Source organism: Lytechinus variegatus, chromosome 2 (genome assembly GCF_018143015.1).
Source record: "Lytechinus variegatus isolate NC3 chromosome 2, Lvar_3.0, whole genome shotgun sequence".
NCBI lineage: Eukaryota > Metazoa > Echinodermata > Echinoidea > Temnopleuroida > Toxopneustidae > Lytechinus > Lytechinus variegatus.
This window is the reverse complement of record NC_054741.1, coordinates 18,570,351-18,588,417: the sequence shown is the minus strand read 5'-3', so window position 1 is coordinate 18,588,417 and position 18,067 is coordinate 18,570,351. Positions and strand designations below refer to the sequence as shown.

Genomic DNA, 18,067 nt, shown 5'->3' with positions numbered 1-18,067 from the left:
AATACAAGTGTTATTTTGTTGGTGCACTCGACCCACTTTAAAAGTTTGTTGAACTCGCCTAATATTTTTTTCTGAGGTGACACAATATTGAAAATATCGGACGACTAGAACGGGAATTCCCGAAGTTTGTATGGTAGGGGGTCCTAAAGCTACGCACCACTCATCGCGCGCGCATGCAGTTTTCAATGGCAAATGCGCACTCTGTGTGTGGAACTGCAGAGTGATGAACAATTCCTATTAAATTTTTTCTACAGAGGCTGCAGTAAATCTCTAAATGCAGAGAAAACCAACAACTATTAGGAAGTTTAGAGTTATATTCGCTTTAATTTCATTTTATCCTATAATAATTTTGAATATATTTTAGAAATTGAGGCACAGGAAATACTATTTTTTTGCATGATAAATCGAGTGTGTAGCTTTAGGACCCCTTCTACAGCGGGCGGCGAAATCAAGAGGTGTTCGAAAAACACGACAGGATTTTTGCATTAGTGAGTTTTGTGATATTTTCTACTTGGTTTATGATCTTTAGAATGTTTGCCACAAATTAGTGAAATATAATTTGTTGAAATATTAAAATTGGGACAGTTTTTATTGTTTGAAAACAAAGTGCGTGACTTTAGGTCCCCCCATCATACAGCAGATTCAGAGTCTCAGGGCGGGAGGGTAAGTTAAAAATTATTTGCTAAAATTCTCTGTATGAATAATAATCATAATACTGGATGTCCCATTTTTCGGTCAATACAAGAAAATACAGGACTCGCTTTGCAAAATATTTCCTTGTATTTACCTCAAGGCCATCCAATATTATATAATTATGTAAGAATATTTAAGAGCATAAGGTAGCAAACAAACAGGAGATCTCATAAAAGATGATAAATGTGCATTGAACACCCCAAAAATAATGGTGTTAAATTGTAGGTGTTAGTTCAACATTCTTTGGTGTTATTGTAGCACCTTCTATATGTTGTTAAGCAGTAATTGACATTATGCTCACACTCCATGGTGTATTTTAACACCTGAGGGTTTGGTCTGCTAAACACAAAATGGGGTTGTTTTTAACACCTGAGGGTGTGGTCAGTTAAACACCAAACAGTGTTGTTTTTAACCCCTGACTGTATGGTCAGCTTAACGTAAAATGGAGTTGTTTTTAACACCTGAGGGGGTGGTTGGCTAAACACGGAATGGGGTTATTTTTTACACCTGTGGGTGTGCTTTGCTAAACAGCGAATGGGGATCTTAAATGAGAGTGTGGTCAGCTGAACATGGAATGGGGTTGGTTTCGACACCTAAGGGTGTGGTATGCTAAACACCAAATGGGGTTGTTTTTAACACCTGAGGGTTTAGTCAGCTAAACCCCAAATAGGGTTATTTTTAACACCTGAGGGTGTGGTTTGCTAAACATTGAATGGGGCTACTTTTAACACCTGATGGTGTGATTTCTCTTAACACCAAACAGTGTTGTTTCAAACACCTGAGGGTGTGGTCCGCTCAACACTGAATAGTGATGTTTTTAGCTCCTAGGTTTTTCCAGTGAACCTGTGTGAACTCCATGGGTGAATTCAAACTTCCAGTCTTCCCTCACACATTTTTTCTGAATTTTCAATTTTCTAATTTTTCCTAATTCTGATGGAGGATTTTAAAAAGGTTTCACTGTACTTACGCAAGGATACTGGACAAGGTTAGCATCTCAGCAATGATGTAGGAAAGGTAGGCCATGACGAAGACGAAGATGGGCTCGATGACCCTGACCTTGTAGGTATACTTGGTGATGAACGCCGTGAGGAACCCCATGATGACACCGATCAGGATACCACCAAACGCAACCACGAAGAAGGAGATGATGCCGAATATGTAATCCTGGGCCATGAGATGCTCTCCTCCGATCTCATTGAAAGATTCAAAGACACGATAGAGCACCTGGGATTGTGGGTAAAAGGGAACGAACATTAATGGAGGTGGCCATACAGTCGCTATGAGAAAGGTGCAATTTACATCAAACATGACTACAGTAGGTGTTCAAGCCATGGGTCAATAATGCGAATGTGTGTGTATTTGAGTTTTGTCAGACGTGTATCAATCAGATATGATTATTTACGTCTGGGACTGACCTTTAACGTCATCATCCGAAAGACGTGACCCCACAGCTTGGATTACAGGCGCACGCCACAATGCCCAGAATTATTTACCTTCTGATATTCTAATCTTACAAATGTGTAGTGAAGGGACAGTGATTTTTACATGTAAACGAAACAAAAATCCTTTTGGTTCTTATATTTTTCATGCCGAAAATTATGGAATTCACCTTTGCAAAACATAAATTCAGGTTTTTGCTGTGTATATTTTCAGTGACAAAACAGAATTTCCATTTTTAGATCAAGTTGAAACGAATTTACAGTTTTTCAAAAACGGAAAAGACCAATTTTGAAACTGAAAATCACTGTCTCTAGTAGTGGCTGTTAAATCATTTTTCACTCCTTGATTCTTTGTGAAAATTTGAATTTAGAATGTTTGGTTGTGTAGCATTCTCTCATTAACATTTTCATTTTTATTTCAAAAAGTGCCCTTTAAATATAAATTTAGAGATAGATTAACAGAACACTACAAAGATTATACCACAAAATTTTCAGTTAACTTTATGCTTAAGAAGTGGTTTTATATATCTTTTTAAATGCAGATTTTTTTTTTATTCCAAGGCAAAAGGCCAAAAATAAATATGCATGTGAAATCACATACTCTTTATCAATCCTCCACATTTCCCTTACCCGTCGCTATATGAGAATGTCACAAGATCTATGATTAATATAAAGAATGATTAAAAGAGCTCTTATTACATGGTGTAGAAATACAATTTATATCTCCAAGATGGTACCAGCACAATTTATAATAATGGTACATAGAAATTTCTTTCTCCACAAAAACATGTTGGTTTGAATCAGAGGGCAAATTTTATTAATTTAAAGGGGAAGTTCACCCTGACAAAAACTTTATTGTAAAAATAGCAGAAAAAATAATGAAAAATATTGCCGAAGGTTTGAGAAAAATTCATCAAATAATTAAAAAGTTATTAGAATTTCAATTATTTGATTTGTGACGTCATATGCGAGCAGCATTCCTACATAGTGAATGGTTAAAAATCAATGAAATGTCATTTTCTCAGAAATTTGAAAATGGTTTTCACTGTACCTTTTGTATATCAATAGACAAATCATTTCACACCCGATCATGAATAGAAAACAAAATTAGTCATCAGGAACCATGCAAATTTTGAAATTCATGCATTTTATATTACATAACACATGGGGCAGCTGCTCGTTTATGACGTCACAAATCCAAAACTTTGAACTCTAATAACTTTCTTACTCTTTAACGGATTTTCCTCAAACCACCAATATTGTTTACTATTTATTCTGCTATTTTTGCAACAAAGTTTTCTTTAGGGTGAACTTCCCCTTTAAGACATAATATATGGATGTGACATATTTATACTGCCTGTATGGTAACTGAAAGAGTAGTTTTTGTGGCTCCTGCACTATGTACACACAATGCATACGGCCCAGATGGCAAAATGGTGTTTAGTTCAGTAGTAAAGTTTTTTTTTTTTTTTGGGGGGGGGGTATGAACAGGTTTTCTCAAGTGCATACACCAGTGAAACCCCCCAGTCAGTCAGTAAAAGCATGGACCTATCACAAATAGGTCCATGGTAAAAGAGATGTAGAACGTAATAGACCGGTTTTTCATTGTAGCAAAGTACTGATTGATACTCAAACAGATTTTGGCTAGGTTTACAGAGGACTGACCATGCATGCATGAATTTTTGTATAAAGTTATGATGACTACATATCAAGGTCTATTTTGACTATTGTGGTAATGATACTAATAATGTAGGTTTTTATCATGACCATGACAGTCATGAACCGCAATCAACAGAGGAAGTTGTGCTGTACCATGCACTGTGCAGCAAATACACATAAAATTAATTAAAGTGAACAATGTGAGAAAACCCCTATCAAAAAATAAATTTTCACTTCTCTAGAATAGCATACACGTTTTGCAGAATTATCAAAACAGTAACTCTGTCTTAACATATTTTACATCTCAACATTCATTTGTTTTCACGTTTTCCTCAGTAATTGTTATAAAAGGAATAATTGATGCTGATAAAGTATGCTGGTCAAAAGATACATCTCTTATAAATCTGTATTTGTTTTACGAATCATACTGGTCGAATGATATATATTTCATTTCTGATTACCACACATGACCACCAACATCACTTGAAAAAAGCCAGATGCAGCATAGTCTTTCATTAAAAATATGAATATTGAGATCTCATCAGGCTTGGAGGAAGTATAATAAATCATTGACAACTGTCAAGTAGCTAAAACTGCAAATTACTCGATTTAAAATAATAGGCTTCACCAATTAAGGGATGATGACTTTTCATTTCATTTTGGTTTCGACAGATCACCAAGACAAAACACATCTTTTGACGGAACTAGGGTATTGCAACTAATGCCAATGACAATGCAGGAAATAACTTTCCTGATATTGCATCGTAATTTCCAACTGATTTCTGTACGACTACAACACAATGTAGCACGCTTTTTACTCAGGACAGACCAGGGGGGTGTTTCACAAAGATTTAAGTATGACTTAGAGTCGCACTTAAATGTCTAGTTGCGCGCAGTATAAAAGGCATGACAGCATTGGTCAGATCATGCCAAGAGGACGCGCACTACTGCGTATTGATCAATAAGATTGCGCGTTGCATATCATGTACGCGTCGACATGTAAGTGCAACCTAAGTCATACTTAAATCTTTGTGAAACACCCCCAGAACCTGAAAATAGGTAGGCTATTTTCCCTTCAAACTCAAATTTCCAATCAATTTGAGAAGCATGATTATCCAATGCAATGTATTTTTGACCATAATCACCATCACCTCCGCAATAGCATTGTAAAATTTCATGATGGAAACTAATTATTGAATAAAATAGTTGTTACGGTAAATTTATTTTATTATGCCAACCTGACAAGTCATAATCAGCAATGTCATGGGGAAATTAGAAATTAAAGGGAGTATGAGATTATTGCATATTGTGTAGTTATTCACTGATGTATATGATCACATACAAAACACATAATAGATTTTTTTATTCTTCTACCCCACTTTCTAAAACTTCAAAATAATGTCTTCATGAGTTTACATGGTTGAATTCCTTTTGTAAATGATCTAAATATAATTTCAATGCCAGACTATGCTTATGTTTAAATGAATATGGATACAACCAGAGAAAATTGTTTTGAAAATGATTTAAATAAACTTAGATCTATGACCGAATGCGCTCATTTTTATGATCGTCACATGGTTATTATTAGGAATACTTTAGGCTATTTAACAGGGAAAGAAAGTGATATTCCTGATCACTAATATCTCAATCACATGCGGTCTATATTTGAGAATTTATTAAATCTATTATTAAAAAAAATACCATATGGATTTTAAAGTTTGCGTTGCAGTTTCACCAATGATTAAACAAATATGCAAAACGGTGAATCCCCAGATAAAAAATTTTTTTTGCAGGAGATTATGCTTCATAAATTGAAAACATGCGTCAATTGGTATATATTTTGCACAAATTCTGGAAATTTCTATTCCTTTTCCCTCCCTTCCCTGGATTGAAAATAAACTGCTTTCAGTATCTTGCTGATCCGAACCAGTCCGGAGCTAAGTCATAGTTTATGAACGGTGTGGCCTATATAGCCAGAGCCAGGCTCAGGCTATTTTGGTCCTGCTTTTATCAGCACCAGACCAGGGCAAGACCTGCGTGCCCAAGTTTTTGTAATGGATAATTTGAAAAGTAGCGTGGCTCTGGTATAGTTACTGAACGAAATGTTCATTGTGTGGTGCGGACTATTTTTAGCGCGGGCCTGGTGCGGACAAAAAAATCATGAATTGCTGAAAATAGTATTAAATCACTGTTTAGACATTATGCAGGGAACCACATCAAACATCCAATTAAGGCAATGCACAACATGAATGGCATGATGCTATGAAATGTGGGGGAAGAACGAATCACTTTGTGAGACTACAGCCCAGTACATTCTTCCTCGTTAACTCATTATATAAAGGTAGAGAAATATCAAGCACCATGCAGATCAAGTATGTTGTGAATGCATTTCAGTACCAATCTTACAATATTCCAATAGAGGCATTAAAACATACTGTTTTACTTTTTAATAAGTGAATTGGCTGGTTTGTGGTCAATGTTGTATCGTTATGCTGAAGCAGATATAGGGTTGATTACAGTTATTTTACAAGTTGTTGTGATGTTGTGAAAAGATATAAAAAAAAGCTTGTCAAGTGGGATATTAAAGCAAATTGGATAGGAATTAACTGTCCTGACAAAGTTTTGGCATAATTGACCGCTTGAAAAGAATTTTCATACTGTACCGACAGTACAATCACTTGAAAATTGACCTGAAAATATCACCTTGACACCATTTCATAATCAATTTATTGGAGTGTAATATCATTCTATATATATTTTCTGTAAGTCTCTTAATATTTTCATTACTACGTTCTGATACTGATTGCAACAAAAATTGACTACATCACTTTCTTATTACAATGAATAATCTTTAATTGATATGAATTATTTGCATCAATAGAGGTGTTACTCTGAGAAAATTAAATACAAAAGAAAAATTAGAAAAACTAGGTGATCTCTATAATATCAGCAAGTTTAAGTATCCACTTATACCCTTTTTACACAGGATTTTCTTAGCCCCGGACTATCGCTAACCCCGTACTATCCTTAACCCCGTACTATTTTTTTTTCCTTTTCACACATGCCAAATTGTTATTGCTAACCCCGGATAAGGAATGCTTGCTTTTTACACAAGAAACTCGCTAACCCCGGACTAGTGGTTTTTGTCGATCATTCGTAGTACAAGTACTTCACTCGTACACTTTTTACACACGCTAAAATTTCCTTAGCCCTTACTATAGGTGGGGCTAAATTGCCATTTAGCCCCACCTATAGTACGGGGTTAAGCTTAGTCCACTTTCGTTTTACACTAGCGATCTTAACCCCGTACTATCGCTCTTAGCACCGCAATTGCTGGGATAACCCTGCTTTTTTTGCAGGGCCAAATAATCCCGTACTAAAGGTGGGGTTAGCCCACTTTGCAAAAATGCTGTGTAAAAAGAAAGTGGGCTAAGCTTAACCCCGTACTATAGGTGGGGCTAAATGGCAATTTAGCCCCACCTATAGTACGGGGTTAAGGAAATTTTAGCCTGTGTAAAAAGGGTATTAATCTAATAGCAGATGGTCCTATTCTCAGATCCCTAATAATACAGCCATAGCTAAACCCACTCGGTCTACAATTTGAGGAGCCCACAATATATAAGCTTTGCTTTTTAGTGGAATCCTCCATTTTCACAAATTATAAATAACAAATCCTTTACACATGATTATTTTGTATGTAACTTTCTTATAACATGTCTTTTTCAAGTTGATTTAATGACCTTGCAGTATATTGTTTATGATGTTGATTTGTTATGATTTTATTTATTTGATTTATATTTTGTTGAAAATGAAATAAATGAAATGAAACTGTATGGTCAAACAGTGCCTTACTCTCTTACATATTCATTTGGGCTAACTGATTTTGGTCTAATATGATCATATGGTATACTACACTACTACTTCATCTACCTACCATGTCACACTATGTCAAATTAAATTTGGTTCATGAACAGTTTATCTAATCACACAGAAAAAGTGGTATTAGGGCAAGTGAATGTGAGAAGGATATTGTCTAACTGGAATTAAGTCAAAATATTTAACAAGTTAAATTGCAATTAGACCAAATGGTGAGAAGACAAATTGATTGTAGGCGAGCTAATAGTGGGATGTAGAGACAGTGATTTTCCGTTTAAAAAAATTGACTTTTCCGTTTCTGAAAAATTTGTAATTCTGTTTCAACTTGATCTGAAAATGGACATTCTGTTTTGTCACTGAAAATGTATACAACAAACACCTGAATTCCATTTTGCAAAGGTGAATTCCGTGAATTTTTACATGAAAAGTGAAAGAACCACACGGAATTTCAGTTTTATTTACCGGAAAAACGGAAAATCACTGTCCCAAGGGATGACACTAAGCAGAAATTAGACAAAGCGCCGGCCCGTCTTACAAAGAGTTACGATTGATCCAATCAATAGCAACTAAATGGAAAGCCAGCAACGTCAACAAGCAAAGTGCATGTTCGTCCAAAATATTTTCCAGAAATGATGAACATTCATACATTCACTGTTTTCTTGATCAATCAGTTTGCTTCTCACTGTTTTCAAACGACATTGGACAAATTTCCTAAAGAAAAAAATTATGACACTGATGGATTTTCACATACTTGAGATTGATCGGACCACTTGTAACTTTTTTTAATATGTGGCCCAGGTGAAGTAGACCAAACGGCAATTCAACACGTGAACTTACCACGGTGACAGCATCATTCAGAAGCGATTCTCCAAACACGAGAATATGTAGAACCTGATTGACATGGATCTCTTCAAACACAGCCAGGACAGCGACCGGATCCACAGCAGAGATCAAACTGCTGAAGGTCATACACTCCAAGAAATTGATAGTCGTATTGCCATCTAGATTTAAAGAGAATCAGTGACAAAATTCAGACATTATGGTGCATCCTAAGAATACATTGCTATCAAATTCTGCAAGGTTTTTGGCAATGTTTGCCCCAAGAAATAGCACTGATATGTATAATCTACATGGAGTTTTGAATCCTAAGAAATCCTTTCCATCATTATTCTGCAAGAATTAAGTGATTCAAGAGAAACTGTTTACTTGCACCCAGATGGGTCCTGGATGGATGCCTAATTGCAACTTGAAGTTTGCATGAGAGCTAAGATCGACTTGGACTCGTAGTGAATTTCATTTTAAGTTCATTTCATACTTGAGGTGTAGGACTGGCTGAACTGTAATCCAGCATGGGTCACTTGAGGTATAGTCCCTGGTTTGCTTCGGAGGCACTTTAATGCACCTTGGTGCAGCTGAGAGAAAGCAATTCTATCTACCTCACAGGTATGGCATTTTAACACTTAAAGGAAGGTGTCTGGAATATTGATATTTTGAGCGGAGCTGTATCTACCTTAATGGTATTCCAAGGAAGTGGATTGCAAATCTTTTAATAACTAAATATTGCCTTATGATAAAAACAGAAACACCTGGTGTCATGCGGTAGGGATTCTGTCAAAGGCCACTATTTCATATACTGAGATATTTATAATCCACAAGTGTTGAAGACCTTCTACAGGTATACCTCTAAACAATCATCATTTTCAGTGGCGTTGTTTTCATTTCACACAAATAAGTTGAAGAAATCATTATCATGAATACATGAATGATCTACTAGTTGATTCACCTATACCTCGTTTATCTATCAATATCATCACACTTACGTAGGAGTCCCCCGACGGAGATGCCCCAGAGGGAGAGTCCGATGGTGAAGGCGTTGATGAGGGTTCCGATGACGGCGAACATGAGGATGCTCCCGATGTTGCTCCAGAAGGCAGCCTGGGGCATGAAGTAACCGGCCTCCATCATGATCGGAGGTAGGAGGTAGAGGAAGAAGATATGGGCCTGGAGCTCCGGGTTGAACGGGGACGCCGTGTTGACCAGGAACAGGGCTCCGATGATGAAGCCGATGGCGATGAGGAGGCAACTCTCGGGGACATACTTGGGCAGAGGTGAGAAATGGAAGACTGCAGAAGAAAAGAAAAGAAAGAATGCTGAAACTAAAACTGAGCAAAATACACTGCTTTGCAAGAACTTCCACAAAGTAACATTTAAACAATTATCAACTGTGAACATATGAAACTATATATGGAAATATCATATCCATACACAATATACAGTGCTAGCTAACTTTTGAACTAAATTTCCTGAATGTATCTTACAGCTATGTAGCAAAACAATTGTCATATGGTGCACAAACATCATTTGTACTCTATATATTCTGTGAAAATACTTTAAAGAGACTACGAAAAAAAAAATATTATGCATGAAACTAGGTCATATACAATAACTTGACTTTGAAGTCAGTAACCCCGGACGAAGATTGTTTCCACATTTTACAGTCGTAACATGTGCATTCATATTCAAACAGCAGGGAGTGTACATTATTATCCCTGATCAAATAATGTTGTTTGTATCTGACAATGCAGATGTCAGCATGAGTGACCTATCTATGCATTGTTTAGGAGTAGGTCTACCTTCGAATTGGAACATCTACTCAGGATATGTGACTTCACAGCAAAAACTGTGGTGTTAACCGGTGTACATAGAGGACCACACCAGTTGTTTTACACTGGTGTTAAATTGGTGGTGTTAGTTTTACACATATAGGTGTTATTACAACACCTATGGTTGTTACATTTACACTCTTTGGTGTTATGTTCAATCTCTAGGGTGTACATTTAACACCTCAGGGTGTGGTCCTCTATTAACACCAGTTGGTGTCAGTTTTAACACCGCAGTTTTTACAGTGTTGATTTTCGACTTGTCTGTAAGAAAAACATATACACTTCCTCTCCAAACTATACATGTTGTAAAATGATTTATACCAATTTATACCAAGATACATTGACATTCATTTGGTGGAGTCTTTGTCATAAAATACACGAGGGAAGGGACAAGCAACCCCCCTCCCCCCACACCTTCTCTCCCCCTCTCTCTCTCTCTTCTTTTTAGTACTAGAACTTTATGGGGTGGGGGCAGAGAAGTTCACTGCCCCCGGCCCACTTGAAAAAGTGACATTTTAGCCATTTTATGTATTGGAGCTAATCACGGAAGAGTAGTCTTTGTCTTACATCACTATGACATCACATATGCAGCCAATATGAAGTCTCCTTGGGTATAGTGATCACCAATTATTACAACTTTTAAAAATTCATATCTATCTTATTGTGTTGAATTCCCTGATAACAGATGGCACACCAATATCTTACAAAGTAATGACTTTAATGACAAATAAAATACACTATCAATTATTAAACATGTCTGGTTTCCTTATAACCATCAAGACTCGATTTACCAGCTGGGCGACGTTCTCATGAATAATTCATTAGTATCTTGCATTCTACACCAGGTAGGTGCTGTCTGGGGGAGGCATGCCAGTGTTTGAAGTTACAGGTTTGTGTCAATATAAATGCTACCTCTGAAGTATACATTCCACGTTATATATTGAGTGTTGAAAAGTGGGAGGCCTTCAACTCCAAAAGGGGAAGTTCAGCTGGAAAATATGTTAGTTTAAGAAAGCAGAGTCATTTGTTTGTATTAAAAGTTGCAGATTCATTATACAATTCTCTTGCTTTTATTGTATTTTTTTAAATCACTGGCATTTGATTTTTTTCTTTAAATCTTTAAGTGAAAAATAAATGAAAGGAAATGAAAATTAGTTGAATAAACCATTTAACTAGAGCAGCATGAAAACACAAATACCATAGTATCATAAGTTATAACATTTTTATATTCATGCCTAATTAGAGGTATTTCATTTTGATAGTAAAATCTCAAGTCACAGAGTTCCAATATGTCATCTCTGTATTTTATTCATACCCAATGAATAGATTGGCATTTTAAGATTGCATCTTTACTCATAACATAACAGGTAGAGGATATTTCCTCTTTTGCCCAAGGATATGACAAATTATTCAAACCATCATCTTCAAATAAAACATGTGTCTTCAGCTACACTGCTTTATGATTGAATGACATTTCCTTTATAAATGTTGAAATACTCATGATGCGGATGTGACAAACCTAACACAATAAAATATTGGAATTTAATATCTAACTAATATAGTGACTTGATTTCTGTTGTCCACTCCGACCAATCTTATCCAGATCTTTCTATTATCCGGATGCATTATTGCCAAGATTTGTTTTTTCATTCTAGTACGTGGGGGAAATGAGATTTCAATCTATAATCAAAATTGCTACGCTAACTCTCTTTGATTGCATACATTTTCTAATATAGTCTACCTACAACCACATTATTTTTTATGAAAATATCTCACTCAAATTACCGAAAGAACTTAGACAGGATAATTCTCCAGTAAATCAGGGCACAGCGCAACTATTTTATCACATTCCCTTTTTTTTCAGGGAAAAAACAACACAGACGGCACAATCTATCATGTTTGAGCCTACAGTCAGTATAACAACGGCTGACTTTGCGAAGCAGGGATGCCCGCTTCGATGATCCAATTTTCTAACTTATGATACATATTCAACATAGCATTTGAATTCTGGTATATAGATATCGTCAATGCATCACATTGTATACTTCTTTGAAAAAAAAAAGACATTTCCTACGTATACAGGTAAGTGCAATCTAATTTGAGAAAGAATGCATAATTTAGAAATCATACACCATTAACTTAAAATTGTATTTCCTTGTTCAAAGTTAATTTCTTTTTGATGATGTGGCAAACATTCAATTAAAAAAACAATAAAATTTAGCTTTACCTATCCGACCGCAAAAAAGATGAATGTTTATTCTGTGGTCATAAGATCAAAGACCACATCACAAAACATACATCAAAATAATCAACGAACTGTACAAGTGCATGTACGTACAGAAAACTATTTTTGTTTTCTTTTTTCCATGTAACTTCCACATATCTTTATTTCATAATTTTAATTTTGTTGTGAAGGAGCTCCTGTTTCGGGTTATATAATGTATTTTGCATTGCATACGTTAAGAAAAATGGCGTCAAATTTCATCTGCGAATAAGAACATAACAAATCATCATTCCAGCTCTACTAGTCTAGGCTTGCCATTGATACAAAGTGATTATCATTATAATCTTTTATAAATTTTAAAAATCAAGTAATATCTTTTGTGTCAAATTGTTTCAAAACATTTACCTATCTGCTTCTTCTGTTGATTCTTTTAAACTCAAAACAAAATTACATTTGGTTTTATAGATTACCCTTTAAACTAAATAACTCATCTTAAAATTCTGGAGGGATAGAAAGAGACCCTGGGGCACTCCCCCCCCCCCTCTTCCTATTTCTCCCTCCAATCCCTGTCTCTCTGAAAGTCTGTTTTTCATCTCTCTCAACCCCCCCCCCACCCTTATTGGGCATTAATAACATTTAGCTCCTTTTATTGCATTGGTTCACTTCATCTCTTTGGTTGGATCTCATTTCGTAGCCTACGGGATCAAGGTGGTGTAATCTGCTTTCAAATTTGTCTGCCTCAAAAGCAAATCGGAAACCACTTCAACGGTATCTCATCGCAATGCCTAGAACTATTCACACAGTGAAAAGGGTTAGAATTAAAACATAATTCCATCATAGTGATATCACTGTATTAGCATTTACACATAGAAATAAAAAGGTAGAGACTTTCGTCTCTTTCGTAGAGACAACGTGGAGCGTTGTGGCCCAGTGGATTAGTCTTCGGACTTTGAAACAGAGGGTCGTGGGTTCGAATCCCAGCCATGGCGTAATTTTCTTCTGCAAGAAACTGATCCACAATGTGCTGCACTCAACCCAGGTGAGGTAAATGGGTATCGGTAGGAAGTAGTTCCTTAAAAAGCTGTGTGCGCTATGAACGCCCAGCTTAGCCGGGTAATATAGGAGCGCCTTGAGCACCTAACAAGGTGGATATGTGCGCAATATAAATACCCTACATGTATATCATTATTATTATTTCTGTATCAGTCAATTAGATTTAGGCATGGAAATACAAAGATATTTCAACCAGAACCACTAAACATAAAGCAAAACGAACAGTAAGGTACTGCATATAATTCAGGCTTCAAGCTGAAGTTATTCTAGAATTTGTGGCTTTGCCGTCTCGTCATCACCAAAAATAAACTATCAATGGCAAATGCTTTTGATACTGGTAGTTTATGTTTCAATCATACCCTTAAATATATCCATAAACAAGTTTATTAACAATCATGCTGATTTCCTGAACATTGAGTAATTGTGTAAAAATGTACTAATAAAAGAATGAAAAAGCTTTACAGGCAAATATAAGTCATATAAAAAGGAAAATATTACTGTTTCAGTTCCCTCATTTTGCTAGTTGCTCATTAGAAAGGGGTAATTCACACATGGGAGAAATCAGGGTGTTTAGATGAATAGAATACAAATAATGAATGTTTATGAGAGCAATGGACAGAATACTTCATGAAGTGAAAGATGAAATGATCCCTTCAACGAGGCGTAGCCAAGTTGAATGGATCATTCATTTAGTCTTTCTCCTAATGAAATATTCTGTCCATTGCATGAATGAAAAAACATCATTTGTTTTATATGTCATCTAAAAAATATCTTTGTCATTTGACATTTACAAATTTGAATAAAAGTGCATTCAGTGCTAACGCGGTCTGTTGATTGTCGCATACATTCAACACGCGCAATACAAACACACTTGGAGCGCCGGTGCCTGGTGGTCTCGACGTGCGGCGGGTGCAATGGACAAAATCTTATGGATCAAAAAATTGCATGGATGATGACATCACTGTAAATGGGCTGAACGATCAATATCAAACAATCAATCAAATGCAAAGGATCTACCTAGGTGTCCTATAAAGCAAGATGAAATAAATATGATGTCATATTAGGGTTAGAATTAGATGGTCTAGAGCTCTCTCCTTTTCAATTCGTCTATTGCCAACTCATCCACTCACCACATGGTGTACTTTCATTTAGTCTAATGCCATTCCGTCCATCAACATTTTGTCTAACAACCATTTGGTCCAATCATCACTTCGTCTAATCACCAATTCGCCTTTGACCATGTCATCTCATAACCAGATAGTCTAATATCCAACCTATCATCGGTAGTTGGATATGATCTTCATTAGATGTGAATGTATTTGACTATATAAAAAAAAAATAGAAAGTCTGGCCAATAACGTGCTTCTAGGGGGGGAGGCTTTCCATAATGCTGCTTGTAAATGCATGACTGTAATGAGGCTTTAAATTTGGCCTACAATTTCTGATTTTATATATTTCCAATAATTTACAAAGTGATACAGAATGATCTGAACAGTTTTTACAGGGTGATACAATGCATTCAAATGGTGATATAATGATTACAAAAAATCTTTCTTTGATAACTTTGTCCTATGCAGAAATTACCCCAACCATAAGAGGTAATGTTGAGATCTAAAAAGATCTAAATATCCAATCTACTGGATGATGAAATATTCAGAATCAATTTAAGCCAGACTCTTTCAACAGGGAAATTCATTACTAACAAACATTGAATATTGCTTTGAAGCAGGAAATGATGAATACTAGAACATCAGAGGATACAAAGCAATATAAATTATTTTGTTTCAATGTAAAGCTAAAAACCTCAAAGGTATGGTTTTCCAGGAATTGGGCATTCTACAAGTTTATCAATAATTTGTACTATAATAGACAGGTTTAATAGCATACATGTAGATCTATCTATATTCTTTTTTTTACAATGAATAATGAATTGAATCTGCACCACAAACAAAGATTTCCTTGGGGAAACTGAAAAGTTTTCCCTGGATATGTCTGATAGCAAAAAAGCTACATGCATATAGTCCATTAACCATAAGTAACATGTACTATAATAAATACCTTATCGATACAGACTGATTGGTTTTGGGATGCTATTTTTAGGCCTGAGTCATGTCAGAATTTTTTTGTTTCGGAATCCGCCAGAGTTGCGCCGGTCGGAATCTGGTATCCCAAAAAACGAATTCACAAACAGGGAAGTAAAAAAAGAAGTCATTATACAATATTAATTATTGATTTCATTTTTAAACAAATGTTTCATTAAAAAAAAAAGAAGAAATTATGAGAAGACGGCACAAACCTTGCTGATGTTAACGTGACCATCTTGTTCTCTTTGTTAGTAGCTAAGCTCTGGGTGCCACGCGCGTAAAACATTCCCCATAGACTTGTGTGTTAAAATGGCACTTTTGAAAAATTCATAAAAAATAAATGTGAAATTAGAGGGTGGAATGTTTACTACCATTGGATAGGATATATATCTGGCATTCCATATCTGACCAGGAAAGGGTAGCGTAGCCAGCTCATTTTAAAAATAAATTGCCATTTATGAAGATAACTATGAATGGATCAAATTTATCGACTCAAACAGTAAAATAGCCCTAATTAGTCCGCCAGTCAAAAAAATAGTTCCAAGTCACTTTTTTATCTTCTCAATTTGGTCGAAGGAAGTTCAGTAGTTACCATTTCTAGAATCAGTGTTAGATTTTGAATCATATTCATACAGTTTTGTCAATCAGCAACATCAAATTGAAAAAAATTTGAATGGGTTGGGTCGAACGAATATCTTGAGCCCTCCTGATGTAATTAGGCTCATGGCACCTATATTATATGACCTATGAATTTTATTTTATTGAATAGCTACTTTGCTATTCTTTCATATCTGTACACTCACACTAGCACAAAGAAATGCATTGAAAATGCCTATTTTCTATGCAATGACCCATTTTTAATGTATTACTCATACATGTTATATTCACTATTTGGATGCATACATATCCTGCCTGCATACAGCCCAGCAGTGAATGTAATGACAATAGGTCCCTATTAATTGTAATATAAAGGTGTATTAAATTTTGTGTAGATATCAGGATACCAGAACTGCCTCAAACAAAATTACCAGATATACATGAGATTGAATGAGGAAACAATCAAAGTATAAGAACATACTACTTTAGTACATTTGCATTTGACCTATTATATCAAAATTTTCCTAGGGCTATTGCCTCTCAGATGTAAGAAGGAAGAGATACATAAAATTAGATAGAAGAGAGAGAGAAAAAAAGAGAGATAGAAAGAGAGAGAGAAAGAAAGAAAGATAATTTCATAGATGGCATGGCTTATAAAGAGGGGGGGGGGTAGACTAAGATTGGAGCACACAGCCACCCCCCATCCCTCCTTAGTTGAGCACTATTAGCCCTTAGATACCTTACCTTACTCTGTGCCTTTTTCTAAATACCTTCTTGAAGGTACCACTCTAGTTCTCTTCAGTAAAGTTCTCAAAGCTCCTCTCTACCCCCTTCCTTTTACATGAGCAATTTGTAAAGGTCTTTCTAATATTAAGTATGTGATGTACACTAACACAAACCAATGATGAATCAGAACAAAAAGAGGCATAGACGCTCTATACATTGACCAGACTACATATAGGCTTACATATACACAGACCTACTAACTTTAGCTGATATGGCCTTGCTAGCCATTAAATCAATTCTTTGCACCTCTTGATGACTAAACATATTGATATCAGTGAGAAATTGTTTGCTACTGAAGAGTTTGGCCAGGAATTCCATCCACTACTAGGGATTTCCCATATTACTTATAGGTGCCACGCGCGTAAAACATTCCCCATAGACTTGTGTGTTAAAATGGCACTTTTGAAAAATTCATAAAAAATAAATGTGAAATTAGAGGGTGGAATGTTTACTACCATTGGATAGGATATATATCTGGCATTCCATATCTGACCAGGAAAGGGTAGCGTAGCCAGCTCATTTTAAAAATAAATTGCCATTTATGAAGATAACTATGAATGGATCAAATTTATCGACTCAAACAGTAAAATAGCCCTAATTAGTCCGCCAGTCAAAAAATAGTTCCAAGTCACTTTTTTATCTTCTCAATTTGGTCGAAGGAAGTTCAGTAGTTACCATTTCTAGAATCAGTGTTAGATTTTGAATCATATTCATACAGTTTTGTCAATCAGCAACATCAAATTGAAAAAAATTTGAATGGGTTGGGTCGAACGAATATCTTGAGCCCTCCTGATGTAATTAGGCTCATGGCACCTCTGAGATGCAAATAGAGTCTGCCGCCCTCTAAATGCCTCCCGTAACTTAGCTACTATCAAAGAGAACAAGATGGCCATGTAAACATTGGCAAGTTTTTTACCCGTCTTCCATCATATTTTTCTCAATGGTTACCTGAAATGCAACAAAAAAAATCTGGGTTATGATTGGTATGACTTA

The 18,067-nt window shown here is 35.7% G+C and overlaps 1 protein-coding gene across 5 annotated transcripts in view; it reads right to left on the bottom strand.

Annotated features, from left to right (window-relative positions):
- LOC121407491 (probable Na(+)/H(+) antiporter nhx-9) overlaps positions 1-18,067 on the bottom strand; it is a 62,242-nt gene that overhangs the window by 25,590 nt on the left and 18,585 nt on the right. For all 5 annotated transcript variants that reach the window (XM_041598596.1, XM_041598600.1, XM_041598597.1 and 2 more), the window contains 3 exons: positions 9,488-9,790; positions 8,505-8,668; positions 1,661-1,917 (listed from right to left, as the gene is read on the bottom strand). In XM_041598596.1, the coding sequence (XP_041454530.1) occupies positions 1,661-1,917; positions 8,505-8,668; positions 9,488-9,790 (724 nt within the window). The remainder of the gene's footprint in view (positions 1-1,660; positions 1,918-8,504; positions 8,669-9,487; positions 9,791-18,067) is intronic.